Here is a 15,871-nt window from a genome sequence, read left to right as displayed (position 1 = left end):
TGTCCATATATGACAGAGCCTCGGTGTCATGACCGGCCTCACTGAGGGCTCCTCTTGGAGCTGTTCGTCATGGACCTCGACATCATATCAAGTCAATCAGGAAGACTGCATGATCATCAAGCACCTATTTGACAACCTTTGCGTGCGGGGTACGTGTATCTGATCTTACATGATGTCTTACGGTGGTTCAGTTGCAAGAATGACTTCGAGCTGCTCGTCCTGGCATGCTGCTTCTCTCAAGTTGGAGGGGATGATGAAAGCAACATCACCATTTTGTTTGTTTGTTAATCCATAATTGCTGAATACTTGCGCTGGAACCAGAGGATTAAATACCTATGTGTATGAATGTTATAAAGACTTCAGTAACAAAGATATCAAGTATATGCGATGGCAAGAGATTGTGATCAAATCAACAGCTTTAGGCTCGTGAATGAGATGACCCTGTATTTTGGAGGAGATGTTCCTGCACCAGGGTCAGGTTTAAGTCGCGAAAATCGATGAAATACACATACCTTTGCAAGTCTCTGCCCTTCCGACAAAACAACGAGGTAAGACGGTAAATCCGTCAAGCACCACTGCCTTTCGAGCCAGGACAGGAGATGACGATTCCAGAAAGACTTGAACAGATGGTTGAGCATGTTGTCCCATGGATGAGGTGCTCGTGAGAGATGGAAGGCCCAGTTTTGACATGCGTACTTGAGAGCATCAGAAGCTAACCGACTTCTTCCCCATGCTTCGTCTGCGAAACTGGCAAATGCCATCATAGCACGGATGATCTCCACGTCTGGTGTAAAATGAGCTGCAGATGTGGAGCAGTTTTGTTGTCTCAGCGCGAGAAACACTGGAAACATCAAAAAATCTGGCAAGTTCTTGAAATGCTGGATGACTTGAAATGCTGGCAGCAAAGGCATCTCCGGGTCAATAGTGTAATCGCTTATTGCTTTGAACATGCTCGAGAACTCTTCCATCGCCACCCAGACAGATGCTGCAGGAGTCGACCGCCATGCTTGACCATCGAGTGTCTGCAGCCAGTCTCGCCCATTACTAGTCTGAAGCCAGTTTCTCCCAGCTTGAGTGTGCAACCAGTTTTGCCCAGCCTCTGTCGGGAGCCAATATCGCCCTTTCCTGCTCTGCAGCCAGTATCTTCCACCCCTTGCCTGCAGCCAGTCACATCCATTCCTTGTTTGCAACCAGTCCTGGCCTCCCCTTATCTGCAGCCAGTCCCCTCCCCCTTCAGTCCGCAGCCAATCTTGTCCACCATGTGACTGTAGCCAGCTTGCGCCGCGTGAAGTGCGCAGCCAGTGTCGTCCACTTTGAGTTTGCAGCCAATGTCGCCCACTATGGGTTTGCAGCCAGTCTGGGCGAGTCGGTGTCAGCAGCCAGTCTTGACCGCTACTGGTCCGGAGCCAATTTCGGCCATTCTGGGTCTGGAGCCAGTCTCGTCCGCCTTGCTTTTGTAGCCATTCTCGCCCACTCTGAGTCTGCAACCAGGCACACCCGCCCCTTGTCTGCAACCAGCCCCTCCCACTCCTTGTTTGCAGCCAATTTTGTCCACTCCCTGTCAACCAGTCCCGCCCGTCCCTTGTCTGCAGCCAGCTTCGCACACGAGGGGTCTGCATCCAGTCTCGCCCACCCTGAGTCTGCAACCAGTATCGCCCGCTCCTAGTCTTGATCCAATCTCGTCCACTCCTGGTCTGCAGCCAGTCTCGTCCGCTTCGGGTCTGCAGCCATTCTCGACCGGCACTGGCATTTAGCCAATCTCGCCCACCCGAGCTCCGTAACCAATCTCGTCCACTAACGCTCTGCAGCCACTCCCGCCCGTTTGGGGTGTGCAGCCAGTCTCGCCCGCCTTGGGTATGTAACCAGCCTTCCTTGCCACGGGTGTGCAGCCAGTCTCTCCCTCCTTGGGTTTGCAGCCAGGCACATCCATCCAGGGTCTCGAGCCAGGGCTGCAGATCTGAACTGCGATATCCCCGAAGCCATAACATACCACTGAGAATGTGCAGTGGCTCCGGCGGTTGGACGATGAAGGCTAGCGAGTCTTTTAAGCTGTGTGGGTCATCGGATGGCATCGCTCGGCTGTGCCTCTTCAACCCTGAGAGTGCATCGAGCAGGGCATTGCTTTCTGGAATATCTTGCATCATCAAGCGGAAAGAGGATTGAGCGAGCAGGGTATGGGGTGGGTTGATGGTTTGCACTTGAGGAAGGCCGCAGTTTGAGGGATCTGAAACATAGTCACGGACGGACGAGTGGTGGATATTTATGGGGAGGTTCCTGTCAGTCGGAATATCCATAACAGATCGTAGCTGTGCTAATGTTGTTTCGACATCCCTCCCCTGACTAGGGCCAAGAAGTTTCGAGATCTGTGAAATTGGTAGAGGATCCACAAGGGTAGCGACAATAGATAAATGTATGTATGCCCGCTTGGGGTCAGCACATGTGGAGAGGATCTGGTCATATAACTTGTACACCTCCGTTCCTGGCAGCAGGTCACTCGTCAGCTCGAGCATAAGCTGCAGTCGGTCGCGGGGATCATAATCTTCATCATTGATGAATTTCATCATCGTAGAGGCCACGATGAAACGTCTACCCGCTCGGCTTGCCAACCGCGCAAGTTGATGCCTTGGCGGCTGCGGGAAATCGGGATGGCGACCTTGCAGCTGCCTGAAGGAATGTTCCAGGTAGATATGGATGTCATTGTCAACATTTGCGTCGTCCACCGAAATGGTGGCAGCCACACCAGTTCCAGAAGTGTTCACTGGTATCTCGCAGACCAGCGCGTGCACGTCTTCGTTCTGGATGGCTTTATGGATGTGCTCTTCCGAGCGACTCGTGAACAGAATGTGGATGACAGGCAGACCAGGTTCACGAAGAGCTTGGCCGAGCAGGGAGATAAGGTCGGCAACCTCGGTCGTGGAAATGCATTCATCAAGGGCGTCGACAACAAACACCGAAGGCGAACACTGGCACAATCTGTAACGAAGCCTCCGGAGAGGTTGAAGAAAAAGCTCTTCCATCTGGTCACGAAGAGACTTGTCAGGGTCAAGAAGCGCAGGATTGTCGCGGATAGCTCTGTTGACATCCTCCCGAATGCTAGGAAAATTGATCGCAAGCTGATAGGCGAGTGTCGCAAAAAAGTAACCCGTCGTGCAGCGTTTCGTATGCTTGCGGGAGAAAAAGAATGATCCTAGGAGCCGCTTTTCACCGGCCACTTGCTCTTGCACTCTCAGGGCTCTCATCCTTTCAGCTATACTGAATGCAATAGCAGACTTTCCAACGCCTGCCATGCCATGCAACCAAATGAGCCGATTCTGCTCTCGGCTGTCTAGTAATCTGTGGATTTGATCAAGAAGGGTAACTCGAGTCCCTTGCAAACACTTCGGATGGGGCTGGCGTTCACGAGAGTCATACTCCGCACCCTTGACAGTGACATGCGACAGCTTCTCCCAAGTTCCTTCATATGATCGGGGGCCACCAAGGGCTGTTGATGAGGTCAGAGTGCGATAGGGAATACTGGATGGACATACTGACAATTCTGACTCATTGAAGGTCAAAATCAGACGGCAACGAAAATTGCGCTAGTTTGGTTTGACTGCGTAATTAGAATTTAGAAATCACAAGAACGATGGTTAGGACAGACGACATACGATGGTGTTTAACCGAAGAATTAAATGCTAAACTGTAACCAGATTGTTGTGAGATAAGTTGTGGGAAGCTGATTCGGGCGCCAGGCTCACATCATGCACCATGGGTGCATTTGAAATTTTGGACCGAGCCTGCAGCCGGTAGGTAAGTGATTAAGCTGTAGAGGAGCTTTATATGTAGAGCTGATGGAATCAACATCGATGAGCACAGATTTCATGTGACTCTGTATCTGTATACTGATAGCAGTGCAGTATACAATGTGATTGTAAGACAGTTCCCTCACACTGTGTGTAGACTCGGCCGCCCAGCTGCCGGAACAAACGGCGGAGAGAAGCAAAGACAAAGAAAGGAGCCGGCTCTTTCCGAGCACTGATGTATGTACAATGCAATGTGGTGTGGATCCCGGCACACGCAAGTTGAAGGTTGACGTGCATCATGCTCGTTTGTGTAGTGATCTGATCACTGAGTTTTTGCAGAGCATCCAAGGGAGGTTGTCTTTTGAATTGAAGTCACACCGTTTTGGAGTCTTGGACATGGGCATGGTACTAGTAAGTGCACAAAACGAACGGTTGATAAGCATGTTTTGAATTTTTGCCTTTGACAGTTCAAATTGACACTCACTCGCAGTATCAAAATAAACGGTGCCGATTGTCCTCTCCTTGATCTCCTTCGTGGTAGAGTAGCGGTACGCCCATGGCCTATCTCCCCTTTGCCAGCACTCATTATAAAATTGCTTGTTCAACGCTAGAGTTTGTGGTGAACAACAGTGTTTGCTCACATCGAGGACTAGCTTACTGCTGAAAGGAATATCCCGATCTCCCCGATCTCCCTCTTCCGGCAGCTCTTCGTCATCTGACAGTTCCATCTGTCTTGAGATGCTGCTTTCAACAGAACTCGCCACTCGCAAAATGCCGTCAGCCCACGGATTTTCTGTCTTGAATGAACTAGCAGCATTCGAGCGCCGTTCTGCACTCCACAGGCAAACACCTTCTCTTGTGGCAGATCTGTTGAGTTTATCTTCCTGTAAAATTTAGTTGGTTACTCACTTCATTCTTAGGAGAAATTAACTTACCTCGATCCTTTGGATTCCTCGACATTTCTCTCTGTGTTTGGTCCAAAGTCCAGGATAGTATCTGGAGCGCTTGTCCAAACTGATCTCCTTCTCACATCCACGGCACCTGACGGATGTAGGGCATACACTGTAAGTGTACTCGTCATCTTCGAGCTCCTGTTTCCGCTGACCCTCGCTTTTCCTCTGCCGCTCGTGACAGCCCGCGATGAATCGATTATCGGGCCTGTTGTCATTGGCATCCATTTTCCCAACAAAGTTATGACTTGGCGCGTTCTGTGTGTCATATGTTTCGGAAGGAGGGTGAGATGGGGCGGGCCCATGGAAGTTGAGTTTGGCTGGACAGGTGCCCAAGTGCTCGTTGACAAGGAGGCTGACCGTGGGCCAGTCGGTCTGAGTGTCATACTCGATAACAGCCTGACACCTGCCACACTGTATCATGTAGGCGTGGTTCACGGCCGTTAGAGTATTGTCCTCAGACTGAGTGGTGGTACGGTCTATGTCTGTCTGATGCATGAGGGTGAGGCACTGGGACTTGATTTTTCGCTTTTTTGTACTCGGAGACAACACCCTTTCAGATATGGATGTTACCGTTTTATTTTCAGTGGCGCACCTGCCTCGGAGTTGCATTGTTCACCCGAATACACATGGTTTTTTTATTCCAATATTTGTCCATTGGGGTAACGTGTGCCTATGTCGGACAACTTGTACTAACCAGTTAAAGGTACTCCTGCTACACCTCTGCACTCGCGAATGCCATAGCCTTAGGATATCCCCCGCTGGACGTTTCATACCAGTCCATCGAAGATGGGTAACTGGTTCCCCAGTGTAAGTGTCTATGTCATAAGGTACACATGGTATTCCAAGGCGGACAATCAATGTATTAGATGTTGATGGTTTCAATGCGGCTTTCCAAGTTGTAGGGTGCATCTCTACAAAATTTTCTCCTCGTGAAAGCGAACCTTGTCTGACATGGTCATTCCAGAAAAATAAATCAGCATAGAAGTCAAGAAAGTCCATGTGTATCCGCTCTGGCTCCCTCCTCAGTTTTCCCACCTGTCAGGATCTTCTTCAGGCCTACAATGGGGATGGTGAGGACACTTAGTCATGATGGTGCCTTTTTTTGCAGGAGTGTAGTTCTGCTGTCGTCTTCTCCAGTGTTGTTTTATGCACAATGCAAGATTCCGCACACGGAGTTCCCCCAACTGGCGGGCAGGGCTCAAATCCAGGCGTACAATATGCAATTGGTATGTATTGAATTACCCTTTGCAGAGCGCGCATTGTTCTCGGAGATCTCGCAGCTAACTCAGGAACATTCTGATCGAGAAGAACCACCATTTTCTGAAGGAATACAAATAGATCCTTCCCCTCCTGTCTTTGTTCTCCGGTTAAGCTTCACCCTTCAAGTGGCATCGTCCGAGATGGGTTCGAAGAACAAAAGCCAAGTGCCACGTCTGCTAATTTTACCAACGGATCCTATTTCACGTCACCTTTCGTTGTTTGGTGAGCAAAAGAAGGTATCCAACTCCTCAATCGTTCTTCAGGTCAGACCGGTTTGAGGAAAATTCAGTCAGCACTGGTTCTTAACTCTCCTTGTCTCTGAGGTGTCCCGGTAACAAGCTAGCCCCACTCAACCGACAATCGGAAGGGCCCACCACCGTCTACTCTTCCGAACTTCATTTTTCCCCTGCATGTCAAGCTCACCTCTAGACTCAGACTCGTATGCGCTCCATGCGCACACTGCAAAACTTTTGTCGTCACCTTCAGATAATCGTAGCGAGCCTTCCTTCAATATGAACTTCATGAGCAACTTTCACCCGGAGCGCGAGGACCGGCACCATGCTCAGGAGGCTGTCCTACTCTCATGCCTACAGCACTTTCTCCTCGCATGCTCAGGACTTGTTTTCACAAGGATTTCTGCACGCTCAACCGACACACCCTCAATGTTTTTCTGACCCGTGCGCACATGCGGAGGAAACACTTGCGACACCTCTCGTCAAACCTATTCCCATATATCCCACTGCGTATACGCATTCAGAAGATCGCACACCGGATCTATCACCAGTCCCCACTCTATAATGCATATGCTATTTGTGACGACCTCCGACAATGCTGCACTATGTAATATCAGTCCATGCGACACGCCGTGTGCCTGCTCGTCGATATGATGCCTTGATCAGTGAATCAATCTGGCCCATGCACACATCCCGATATTACCTTGGGACTGCACCTGCAATCAACCCGCCAGAACAAATTGCAACTGTATTGGCGACCAAAATTGGGTTCGTGTGGTATATCGCGAGTATTTGTTTGGCGGGGCAAATTCACATGCGTACCGTCGATCTAGTGATCGGAAAAGTTCAGCGTGTCCTTGAACTACCTACGCATCTATGACTCGAACTCAATCCATACTCAGGGTTGTTGGTATGCTCTTCGTCTGCTCGATGAGCTGATGAGTTACTTACTGTATGTAGTGCCTGAGCTACATCAGTAGCGTAGTCAGCCAATGAAAATTGTTTATCGTTTATCAATGTAATCCAAAAGTAAGGAAACCCCATTGTTCTTAGTCGAGAAAGATGGAGATGCTCGTACTGGGTGGACTTTCTTTAGTGAGTAGCATAGAGATGAGGAAATAAATACTCCCCGATTCCAACACGGACTTTTGGCTCTTTCAATTCGATAACGTGATTGGCATTCAGAATGGCAGCAGATAATATCAAGATCTATAACATAATGATAATAAGTTATTGACAGGAAAGTCCCCATTCCCGATGGTGGTGACCTTCATGTCACTGGTTATATACTCATACTACATAGTAGTCTATCTATAGACATATATTTTCACTGCCAACAAGAACGTAATTACGAGAGAACATGAATAAAAGGAGGAAGAACGAATATAAAACATGACGAGGGGATTAATCATAAAAGTGATGCGCACGGAGAAAACGTCAGAATAAAATGATAAAAAAATATCCATTCACAACCAAAACAATATATACCAAAAAGTCTTGCGAAGCTTATTATCGTCTTTCTTCATTTTCAGTTAGAAAGGTGCGTCCAATAAGATCGTGCAAGTCCTGCTCACCTATCCAAGGTCTCCAGCGGGATTAAATAGGCGTCCCGTGCCAGCGTGAATAATATTTTGCTCGATGGTGATGGACAGCGTTACTACCATTCAGTCCATTGACCACACGGCAAACACGTTCCCGCGGGTAAGTTGTCATCGACTACCGGAACTGAGCATGTGTTCATGATAAGGTTGCGCAGAGTCTCGCTCGACTGTGCAACACGATCAGTATGGTCTGGAGGAATACCTGCATATTCCTGAACCGTTGTGACGCATGCATGGCCTGCGAGATGCATGTCCTTGAATGTCTCCTTGTGATTATCCCACCAGCTCTCCATGGAAGTCGCAGACTCCAATCCTGTGACGATGACGACGATCGGGACTCTCTTCTTTCGGTAGATCCCAGAGTAAACAGCGTTGTAGGTGTTAAGGATGGCGCGAGAGGAAGTCGTGTTGTACACGCAGTACACCAGAAGATCGATACCATCCAATGGTAACTTGTGCCTCATGCGCTCTTTCAACAATCTATTCAGCTGTTCCTTCGCCTGCTTCTGCGGCACCTCGCCTTTGGTCCCCTCGTTGAGACCTGCGGTATCAAACAGGGCGAAATTCTGGCCGAAAATGTCTACTGAGTAACGTTTAGGTTTAGTGGTACATCCCACTGCATCATTTGATGTTTTTGCGACCTGCTTTTGGGCGATGGTATTGATAGTTGAGCTTTTCCCTGAGCCGGTTTCGCCGAATATAACGACATTTTTCTGAAAAGTGGAGTAAATTAGTGGTGATCATAAAGCTTTGAATCAATTTTGTACCTCATGAGTATCGCCCGCTTTCAATTCGAGGGATACACGCTTATCACCAACATCCGAATGTAATTCTTCGGAATCGCTATCAGCAGACAATGACATTGCTGGAAGTGAGAACTCACTAGGCGGTCCGTCTTCTGCCAGTAATTGTTTGAAGGTCGTGTCAAACGCACACACTACTTCGGATTGATCGAGCGTTGGTTTAGACTCATATGAGGCGCGAATTTCGAGGCGGACTGCTTCAGATTTGAAGATGGACATGAGCCGCTTGAAAAGCGTCTGAGGGCGTTCATGTATGGTGAGGGTTTCGTTCCAAGAAACACTGCAGTCGTCCATTGCCGACGCCTCGAAGGTGCTATACTGGCCATAGGGAGTAGAGATATAGACATAATAGCCTGTGGGCATGCGATTAGGCCGCGGTATGGGAAGGCCCGTGCTAGCGACAAATGTAAGCCGCATGATTATTGATCCAATATCAATGTATATGTGGGTTCTGTTGTTTAGAGAGTGACGAGTGCCAACCTGTGTTGGTGAAATGAAGAAAAAGAAAGAAAGTGGGGTATTGAAGTGTGGTCACTTGTAGGAATTAGAATGGAGGTTTATAAGGCCAGGGTTGCGTCCATTCAAGTTCGGGTGTTTGTACGCGGCAGTGCGCGAAGCTGGCCGCTGAAGAACGGTAACGCTCGGTCGCCATGACCCGCGACGCCGGTATGTCGATACAACCGTGGTTTGAGTTCTGAGCAGTGCTTGAAAGGTATAGAACGCTAGCACTGCCCAAGTGTCATCGAGCGGAATTTGAATACCGCGACTCTGGACTTGCTCTGGACTTTTAATTTACTACATTAGTACTAGAGTCGTGATCAATTCAGTTATTTGCCCATGGATCACCACCACCTTTCATCATCTCATTTAGCGTCACTCGCTCTCTTGCAAGTTGCAGGAGACTATCGACGGTCAAATGCTTGAAAATACTGGCTAGGAAATACTTCAGCATCGAATATGGGCTCAAGATAAAGTCTGTGACCCTGACTTCATTTTTCCTGTGCTACCCCATTTCGTCATTTGTGTACATATCGTTGGCAATCATTAATCGCCTCTCCCCATATGGTCTTTGCGGCGGTACCGTTGATGTCATACACTTGTATGTATCACAGATAAGAATGTTTTTCCTTCTATGTGGAAGGAGTGATCTTCGGCCGGAGCAACAGCGAACAGCAATTCATACGAGCAAGGACGAATCGTAACAGTTTATTTTGAGTCCAAACCTCTGCAGGCAGTCCAAAATATGCTGTAGCCGTAATTTTATCGGCAGCGAGCTACATGAGACTGGGTACGGTGTCGAACGAGCCTCTGAGATCACCGTGCGGCGGCCTGCGCAAAAACCATAGCCCACCGCGAGGGTCGAACTCGCAGCCTTCAGATCACAATCGCCTAGCAGTAAGAGTCTGACGCTCTATCCGATTGAGCTAGGCGGGCGGTATAGCGCTTCTTATTTTGAACGTTTCCTGTGACCGGAAAGCGACCTGGACGATGGTGGAGAGTTGGTGGAGAAGGAGTGTGCATGCGAGGCACTAGCTGCAAGTGACAGAACGCTGTGATACGATACTAGCAATCATGGCGGCATGGACGCCTGTCTCCTCCATAGTTGTAGCTTGATGATGCGGTTGCATAACACTAGTTGCACGAGATGATAGTGTGGGCATCAGAATCACATTCTGACCATGATGACTACACTAACCTAGTGCTAGTGCTACTGGTAATACGTATGTCTGTTACGATAGCCTTTTCTGCACCGAGTCAACATCGGTGCACCGTGCGAACACGCAGGCGGCTCTTGAAATCAGACGTCATAGGTAGGCACAAAGAAAACGCAAAAACAGTAGCCCACCGCGAGGGTCGAACTCGCAGCCTTCAGATCACCGTAGCCTAGTGGTAAGAGTCTGACGCTCTATCCGATTGAGCTAGGCGGGCGATATCAAGGCGTCTATTCAAACCATTAAAAGCGCCACCTTAGCTAATACGCGAGCGCAGGAAACCGAACCTTATCTCAGCCACTGTACAGTTCTTCCAAACACGGCAACTCTGCTATGAGTGGGTGATTCCTGATCAGCAAAGCCTTCAACGCAAGCAACAGCCCGGCAAGGTAAGCCAGAGCCTACGCCTTCTCGCTACGCAGTCCAACCTTTGTTTTAGCCTCAAGCAAAAAGTTCAAAATGACCCACGACGCCGTTTGGTTCTCTCGTCCTAGAAAGTACGGAAAGGGTGCCCGCCAGTGGTGAGTTACGCAGCCATCGTTTGCCATTATGGGTCGTTAAAGTGGTGGTCTGGGGGTATCTAGCCGCCTCTGTGCCCACCAGGCTGGTCTCATCCGCAAGTACGGCCTTGACTTGTGCCGTCAATGCTTCCGTGAAAAGTCAGCTGCCATCGGTTTCGTGAAGGTGGGTGTCATAGCGTTTGAGCGTGTTGCAGGAACTCATGTTCAACGAATAGAACCGGTGAAATGTACCCCGTCGCGCACCTGCATCTTATATCATCATTCTCTCGTCACACTTCTTTTTCTTGCCAGATCATTTGGTCGTCTTGTATGCCACTATGATAATATCTCAACAAGACTAGCATGAAATGCACATACTATCCAATGCGAAAACATCGCCTCATACCACTGGGTGCAAATTCGGTGTTTGTTGTACCACACAAGTGGGCCGTCCTACTGGTTTGAACAAGCAATGTTGCATTGAGCGGTTCAATGCTTGACGAGAGGTATCATAAGAATCATAATGCCTGAATACACTGGATTCAGACCATTAGCTTGAGCATAAGACCCGAGAAGCGACGTCATAGATTGGACAATAAGTACAGAAGGTAGTGCTGCGACGGTTTAACCATTAAACAGACATTGCTTTAGATGACGGGAAGATTAGGGCTATACAAATGGGGTGTGGCAGATAAGAAAGATGTATCAGAAAGCAACTAATAGCAATGGGGGGTTTGGAATATGCCGGTGCGGAAGTACAAATGCGCAGTGGTATGATAAAAGTCGGCCCTTGCTCATGATTGAAAAATCTCCTGGAAGATAGCGAGATCGAGCCGACGTGCTTGTGAGGTATCGAGCGTCGAACGCAAGAACATAGAATATACATTGAAACCATTAAAAGAGTGACTGCGCAGGTGCGCAAAGAACGAAAGAATAGAAACGTCCAAAGCAGCATGTAATGTGCCCGTCCGCTCTACATGCCATAGCCATAGCTCTGGTAAGGATCATTCAATGACCCGGCAACACCGACCGTGCCAAAAGGGCTCACGTTAGCATATCCAGCAACACCCGTGTAGCCAGAGGCGTGGGTATGAGGGGGTGTCAGACTCGCGCTATGAGGAGAGGTGCCTTGTAGGACATATCCATCGATCGAACGCGCCTGGAGGCCATGCATTTGAGGGCCGAGATGAGAGTGGGCGTAGGAGCCTTGGCCTTGCATACCATACAAGCCTCCCTGGGCATAGACGTCAGCCACGCTAGTAGGGTGCATTCCTTGAGGGATGTGCCGGCCTGCAGAGTGGTGACCGTGACCATGATGACCGGGGTTACCACCATGATGGCCTTGGTTACCCATGGGCATCATGCCTTGAGGAGCATGGTAGCCAAAGTTCTCAGCGTTGGCCTGTTCCCGCTGCAACTTGTTTTGGATCCGCTTGCCGTAAGGAGTGTTGCGAATTAAAGGAAGAACTGGGCGAATGCCTTCAACGAGGAGCATACGCTGTGCGGGCTCGGCATAGTCTAGTGCAGTCTACAAGAATGTCCAGTCCAAACCCCAAATGCTCAAAAGAAAAATAGTACCTGCACGCAATAGTTGCCATACGAGTCACGAAGAAGTTTCTCCAAGCGGGAGCGGTTGAGTAGCTCTTCGATCAAAATTTTCCTGGTACTATGTTCGGCCACACGGATGCACTAGTCCCAATCGGCATGAGAAGGATTATCAAGACGAAAAGATACTCACTTTCTCGATGACATTGGAGCTAAACTTCTGGACAGAAAGTGCACAAACGTTCCCTGTGAATTGCCGAATGACAGCATCGCTAAAACGATTGTCGTTAAGATCCAAGATATATTGCACAACCTGGTAACGTAACTGTCAGATATTAAAATGAATGAGCGACGGGGGTACCAACGTAGTTGCCGTAAGGGTCTTGAACGAGCGTCAACGCGTTGTAAGTGATTTCATTCACAAGTTGGACCCGCTGGTGATCCGAAGCATGATCGATACAACGCTGCAGCACGCAGCATCCGTGGCGGTGGGTAGCGACCTCTACGCAGTTGGCAGCGACTGCGTTGTATATGAACTGCCACAAAATCAGTTTACCAACACCACGGTGCAACACCGCCACACTCCTCACCTGGTTATCTTCCGGTGCAAGCTTGTTGAGACATTTTTGAATAACGTGGTTTCCGTTGAGATCCTTGATGAGCACAACAACATGAAGGCTTAGCGCAAGAATAATAGAATGAATCTGAGTGTTGTATCTATGATCAGTCTGCGCTCTACTGTAAGTCTGGAAGATAAAAATCCGCTAAAAGCGACTTGCCTGGCGTCTGGTGGACAAGAAATCAATCATTTTCTGTACGGCGCGCGTACCGTGCATGTTCAACGAGATGTTCACGAGATCCTGAGCGACAGACTCGCAAATGACGTTTCGCTGATCATCTGTAGAGAACTCGAGAAGCTTTTGGCACAGGTAGTTGCCAAAGGGGTCGGTCATGAGGTCCGCAAAATGACCAAATGTTTCGCGGAATATCATGTCCCGGTGTTCAGGAACACCTTCTTCTAGCTTCTTCTGCAGATAGCGGCAGCCGTGCTGGTCTTTGCAAAGTGTGGGTATTTCGCCCTGAAGGTCTTCAAGGCGTGTGCCAGCAAAACGGTTCACTACATAAAAGGTAAGTGAAAAAGAACTAGCTTGAGAAGACAAATGGGCTCACTATCCATGTCACCCCTCTTGTGCTTTGGACCGTGTAAACCGTTCATCTTGCCATCAGCGCCATTGCCACGGCCAATATGCAGTCCGTATCGCGTGCCATTGTGGTGGTAAAGGGCGGTCGAACCGCTCGCACCATTGACGCTGTTACCAGACCGGGTGCTTGAGTCGAGCTCATACGAACTAAACCGACCGCTGTCCATCTGACCGTTCAACCCATAAACATCTTCGACGCCGTATTGTTCGAAACCCATTGAAACATTGTCGTACTGGCCGGATGACATGCGCGAGAGAGATGGTTGAATGTCACTCTTGCCAGAGTCCTCGATTATTGGGTAACTACCTTGCGAAGAAAGTCGTCCGCTTAAAGCCTGAGAGTCAGGAGTATGAGGAGTGCCAGGAGTCTGCAGAAGATGCGAGTTGCCACCGTTCGCCATAGACAAAGGAGTAGCTGGCACCGAACGCGTCGTGCTCATGGCAGGGGAGCCCCGCCTAGATCCAGGTACTTGCCCAGTTGAACCCAGAGACGCTTGCACATGTTGGCCTGCATGTGGGGTCGCAGCGCCACCGCCAAGGGTGGTGGCAGACAAATCAATAGGCGAAGACGTCAGCGTCAAAGTTGGATTGGTGACAGTGCGGCGATCGTTACGGGAGCTCAAGCCATCGGGTACACGTGGGTTGTTGGAAAATTGAGGCCACTCAGAGTGCTTGTCACCTCTTGCAGAGAATGAATTCCGTGGGGATGTCTGGGAGCGATGAGCGAGATCCAGAGCAGCAGACGAGGTAGTAATCTTGCGTTTGGATGTCAGTTTAGAACAGCACAAAACGCAGATCAAGTACCCTGTTGGCATAGGATGCAAATTTGTCCTCGTCGGAAGTTGGAAGATGTCTCATTGCGTCTAGGAAAGATGAGAAAAGCAAACCAGGCATAGACATCACTTACTGTGCATTTCCTGATCCAATTGCTCGTCGAGCATCATTCCCACATTATACTGCTGGCCGCGAGGGCGCTCCTCATCATTGTATCTCCCGCGAGTCAAAAGCGAATGAGCCACGGCGCCAGGGCTAGGCGTCGCTCGAGATGGACGCTCTCCAACTAAGGAGAGACCTTGCAAATGACTAGCAAGTTCATCATCATGACTACTAGCCGAAGTGCGACGGCTGGCTGGCATGCTTTTGGCTCCAGCAGGTCGTCCATAGTGACCATTCATTCCATGACTAGACCCAAGCTCCGGGGACCGATGAACGGAAGGGGCATAAGTGACCGACTTCCTTTTGTCCGCAACCGCAGAACCAACAGCCTTAGAAAGCGTCTCCGCGTCCACAGAAGAGTGAGAGAGAGCCGCCCTAACGAGATTGTCACCATTCAAAACCGCGTTCACTCTTGGGGGGGTAGTGGGCGCCGAGACTGCGAGATGGGCTGAGGCAGTCGGATCATAAGGAATGCTAAGCAACTCCTGCGCCTGCTGTTGTTCGAGTGCGCGCATTTGATCCTCGAACATTTTCCGTTGCAATAACCTTTGACGCTCGTGCTCCAAGCGCTTCAGCTCGATGCGCTTCGGAACGGAGGGTCAATTAAGAGGAAAAACTAAGAGTGGCGATTATGAATGAGACTCACAGCCGACATATCAGGCATGTTAGTACCCAGTCTCGCAGCCTAGAGAAGACGATGACGTATTGTGAAAAGTGAGACAGCAGAAGAAAGAAAAATGGACTTACCGAGTCTGCGAGATCGAGGAAAGCAGGAGGACTCTGCTTTCTCCCGTCTGAGGAACGATTATCGGTGGAAGCATTAGTGTTTTCAGCGGTAATCATTGCGAATAACAAAAAAGGTCGACAGCTTTTCTTCCAAAGGTGTGAACGACAGAAAACAGATCGAGGAAAGCGACGAAGGATTAAAAAATAAGCCTAATTGCACACAAAGATCCTGTATGAAGAAAATGTAAGTCAGACAAACCTAGTCAAAGCAAAGCGCGTCGCAAACACCGACCTGCAAGCCAATTTTGAGCCTGTCTATTAGGATTGATGGTACAAAGCTGCTTAGTGGGCTGAATGATTCAAAAGTCAGAGAGCGAGTGGAACGTGATGCAGGATGAAGACACACACCTTTTTTTCAATTCTCCAGTTTTTTAACGACTAAAACTCGAAAGGGAGAACGTTTGAATTTGAGTAGTTATGAGCAGCGTATTTAAGGCACTTCGCTAGCCGGCGTGGGTGAATTGGCAGAGCAAAAATCCCGGAAGGACCCCGTTTTTTTTAAAGTCCGCTGGAACCGCGAGTTCAGGGAGACTTACGGTACTGGCACCCAATCTTGCG

The 15,871-nt window shown here is 49.2% G+C and overlaps 5 protein-coding genes and 2 non-coding genes across 7 annotated transcripts; 1 reads left to right on the top strand and 6 right to left on the bottom strand.

Moving 5' to 3' along the window:
- Positions 1 to 53: 53 nt before the first annotated feature.
- Positions 54 to 3,987, bottom strand: F5147DRAFT_691735 (uncharacterized protein). Its single transcript, XM_041437163.1, has 4 exons — positions 3,648 to 3,987; positions 3,532 to 3,592; positions 513 to 3,481; positions 54 to 463 (listed from the first exon to the last, which is right to left on the bottom strand). The coding sequence occupies exons 2-4, from the start codon at positions 3,542 to 3,544 to the stop codon at positions 419 to 421; spliced, it is 3,027 nt and encodes a 1,008-aa protein (XP_041293610.1). The 5' UTR covers positions 3,545 to 3,592; positions 3,648 to 3,987; the 3' UTR covers positions 54 to 418.
- A 721-nt stretch (positions 3,988 to 4,708) lies between these two features.
- Positions 4,709 to 5,155, bottom strand: F5147DRAFT_575529 (uncharacterized protein; the record flags this gene model as incomplete). The annotated part of the gene is made up of 1 exon (XM_041431277.1): positions 4,709 to 5,155. One exon carries the CDS (start codon positions 5,153 to 5,155, stop codon positions 4,709 to 4,711), a length of 447 nt encoding a protein of 148 aa, XP_041293609.1.
- Positions 5,156 to 7,396: 2,241 nt separating this feature from the next.
- F5147DRAFT_691728 (P-loop containing nucleoside triphosphate hydrolase protein) lies at positions 7,397 to 9,359 on the bottom strand. Its single transcript, XM_041437162.1, has 3 exons — positions 8,713 to 9,359; positions 8,597 to 8,661; positions 7,397 to 8,542 (listed from the first exon to the last, which is right to left on the bottom strand). Exons 1-3 carry the CDS (start codon positions 9,047 to 9,049, stop codon positions 7,886 to 7,888), a joined length of 1,059 nt encoding a protein of 352 aa, XP_041293608.1. The 5' UTR covers positions 9,050 to 9,359; the 3' UTR covers positions 7,397 to 7,885.
- Positions 9,360 to 9,976: 617 nt separating this feature from the next.
- On the bottom strand, positions 9,977 to 10,066 carry F5147DRAFT_t75. The gene has a single exon. It is a non-coding gene; the product is annotated as a tRNA-Lys (tRNA).
- Positions 10,067 to 10,471: 405 nt separating this feature from the next.
- Positions 10,472 to 10,561, bottom strand: F5147DRAFT_t74. Its single transcript has one exon. It is a non-coding gene; the product is annotated as a tRNA-Lys (tRNA).
- Positions 10,562 to 10,699: 138 nt separating this feature from the next.
- Positions 10,700 to 11,413, top strand: F5147DRAFT_691724 (ribosomal protein S14). The gene is made up of 4 exons (XM_041437161.1): positions 10,700 to 10,733; positions 10,784 to 10,865; positions 10,929 to 11,028; positions 11,081 to 11,413. Exons 2-4 carry the CDS (start codon positions 10,804 to 10,806, stop codon positions 11,087 to 11,089), a joined length of 171 nt encoding a protein of 56 aa, XP_041293607.1. The 5' UTR covers positions 10,700 to 10,733; positions 10,784 to 10,803; the 3' UTR covers positions 11,090 to 11,413.
- On the bottom strand, positions 11,395 to 15,761 carry F5147DRAFT_691719 (ARM repeat-containing protein). The gene is made up of 13 exons (XM_041437160.1): positions 15,662 to 15,761; positions 15,546 to 15,603; positions 15,275 to 15,482; positions 15,174 to 15,212; positions 14,499 to 15,111; positions 14,396 to 14,454; positions 13,560 to 14,346; positions 13,169 to 13,506; positions 12,980 to 13,117; positions 12,755 to 12,925; positions 12,583 to 12,702; positions 12,423 to 12,533; positions 11,395 to 12,372 (listed from the first exon to the last, which is right to left on the bottom strand). The coding sequence occupies exons 3-13, from the start codon at positions 15,368 to 15,370 to the stop codon at positions 11,818 to 11,820; spliced, it is 3,027 nt and encodes a 1,008-aa protein (XP_041293606.1). The 5' UTR covers positions 15,371 to 15,482; positions 15,546 to 15,603; positions 15,662 to 15,761; the 3' UTR covers positions 11,395 to 11,817.
- Between the last annotated feature and the right edge of the window lie 110 nt (positions 15,762 to 15,871).

The sequence above is a fragment of the Suillus discolor genome (assembly GCF_016758755.1).
Source record: "Suillus discolor strain FC423 chromosome Unknown F5147scaffold_23, whole genome shotgun sequence".
NCBI lineage: Eukaryota > Fungi > Basidiomycota > Agaricomycetes > Boletales > Suillaceae > Suillus > Suillus discolor.
Note: the sequence above shows the minus strand (reverse complement) of the source record. Positions and strands in the feature narration are given on the sequence as shown.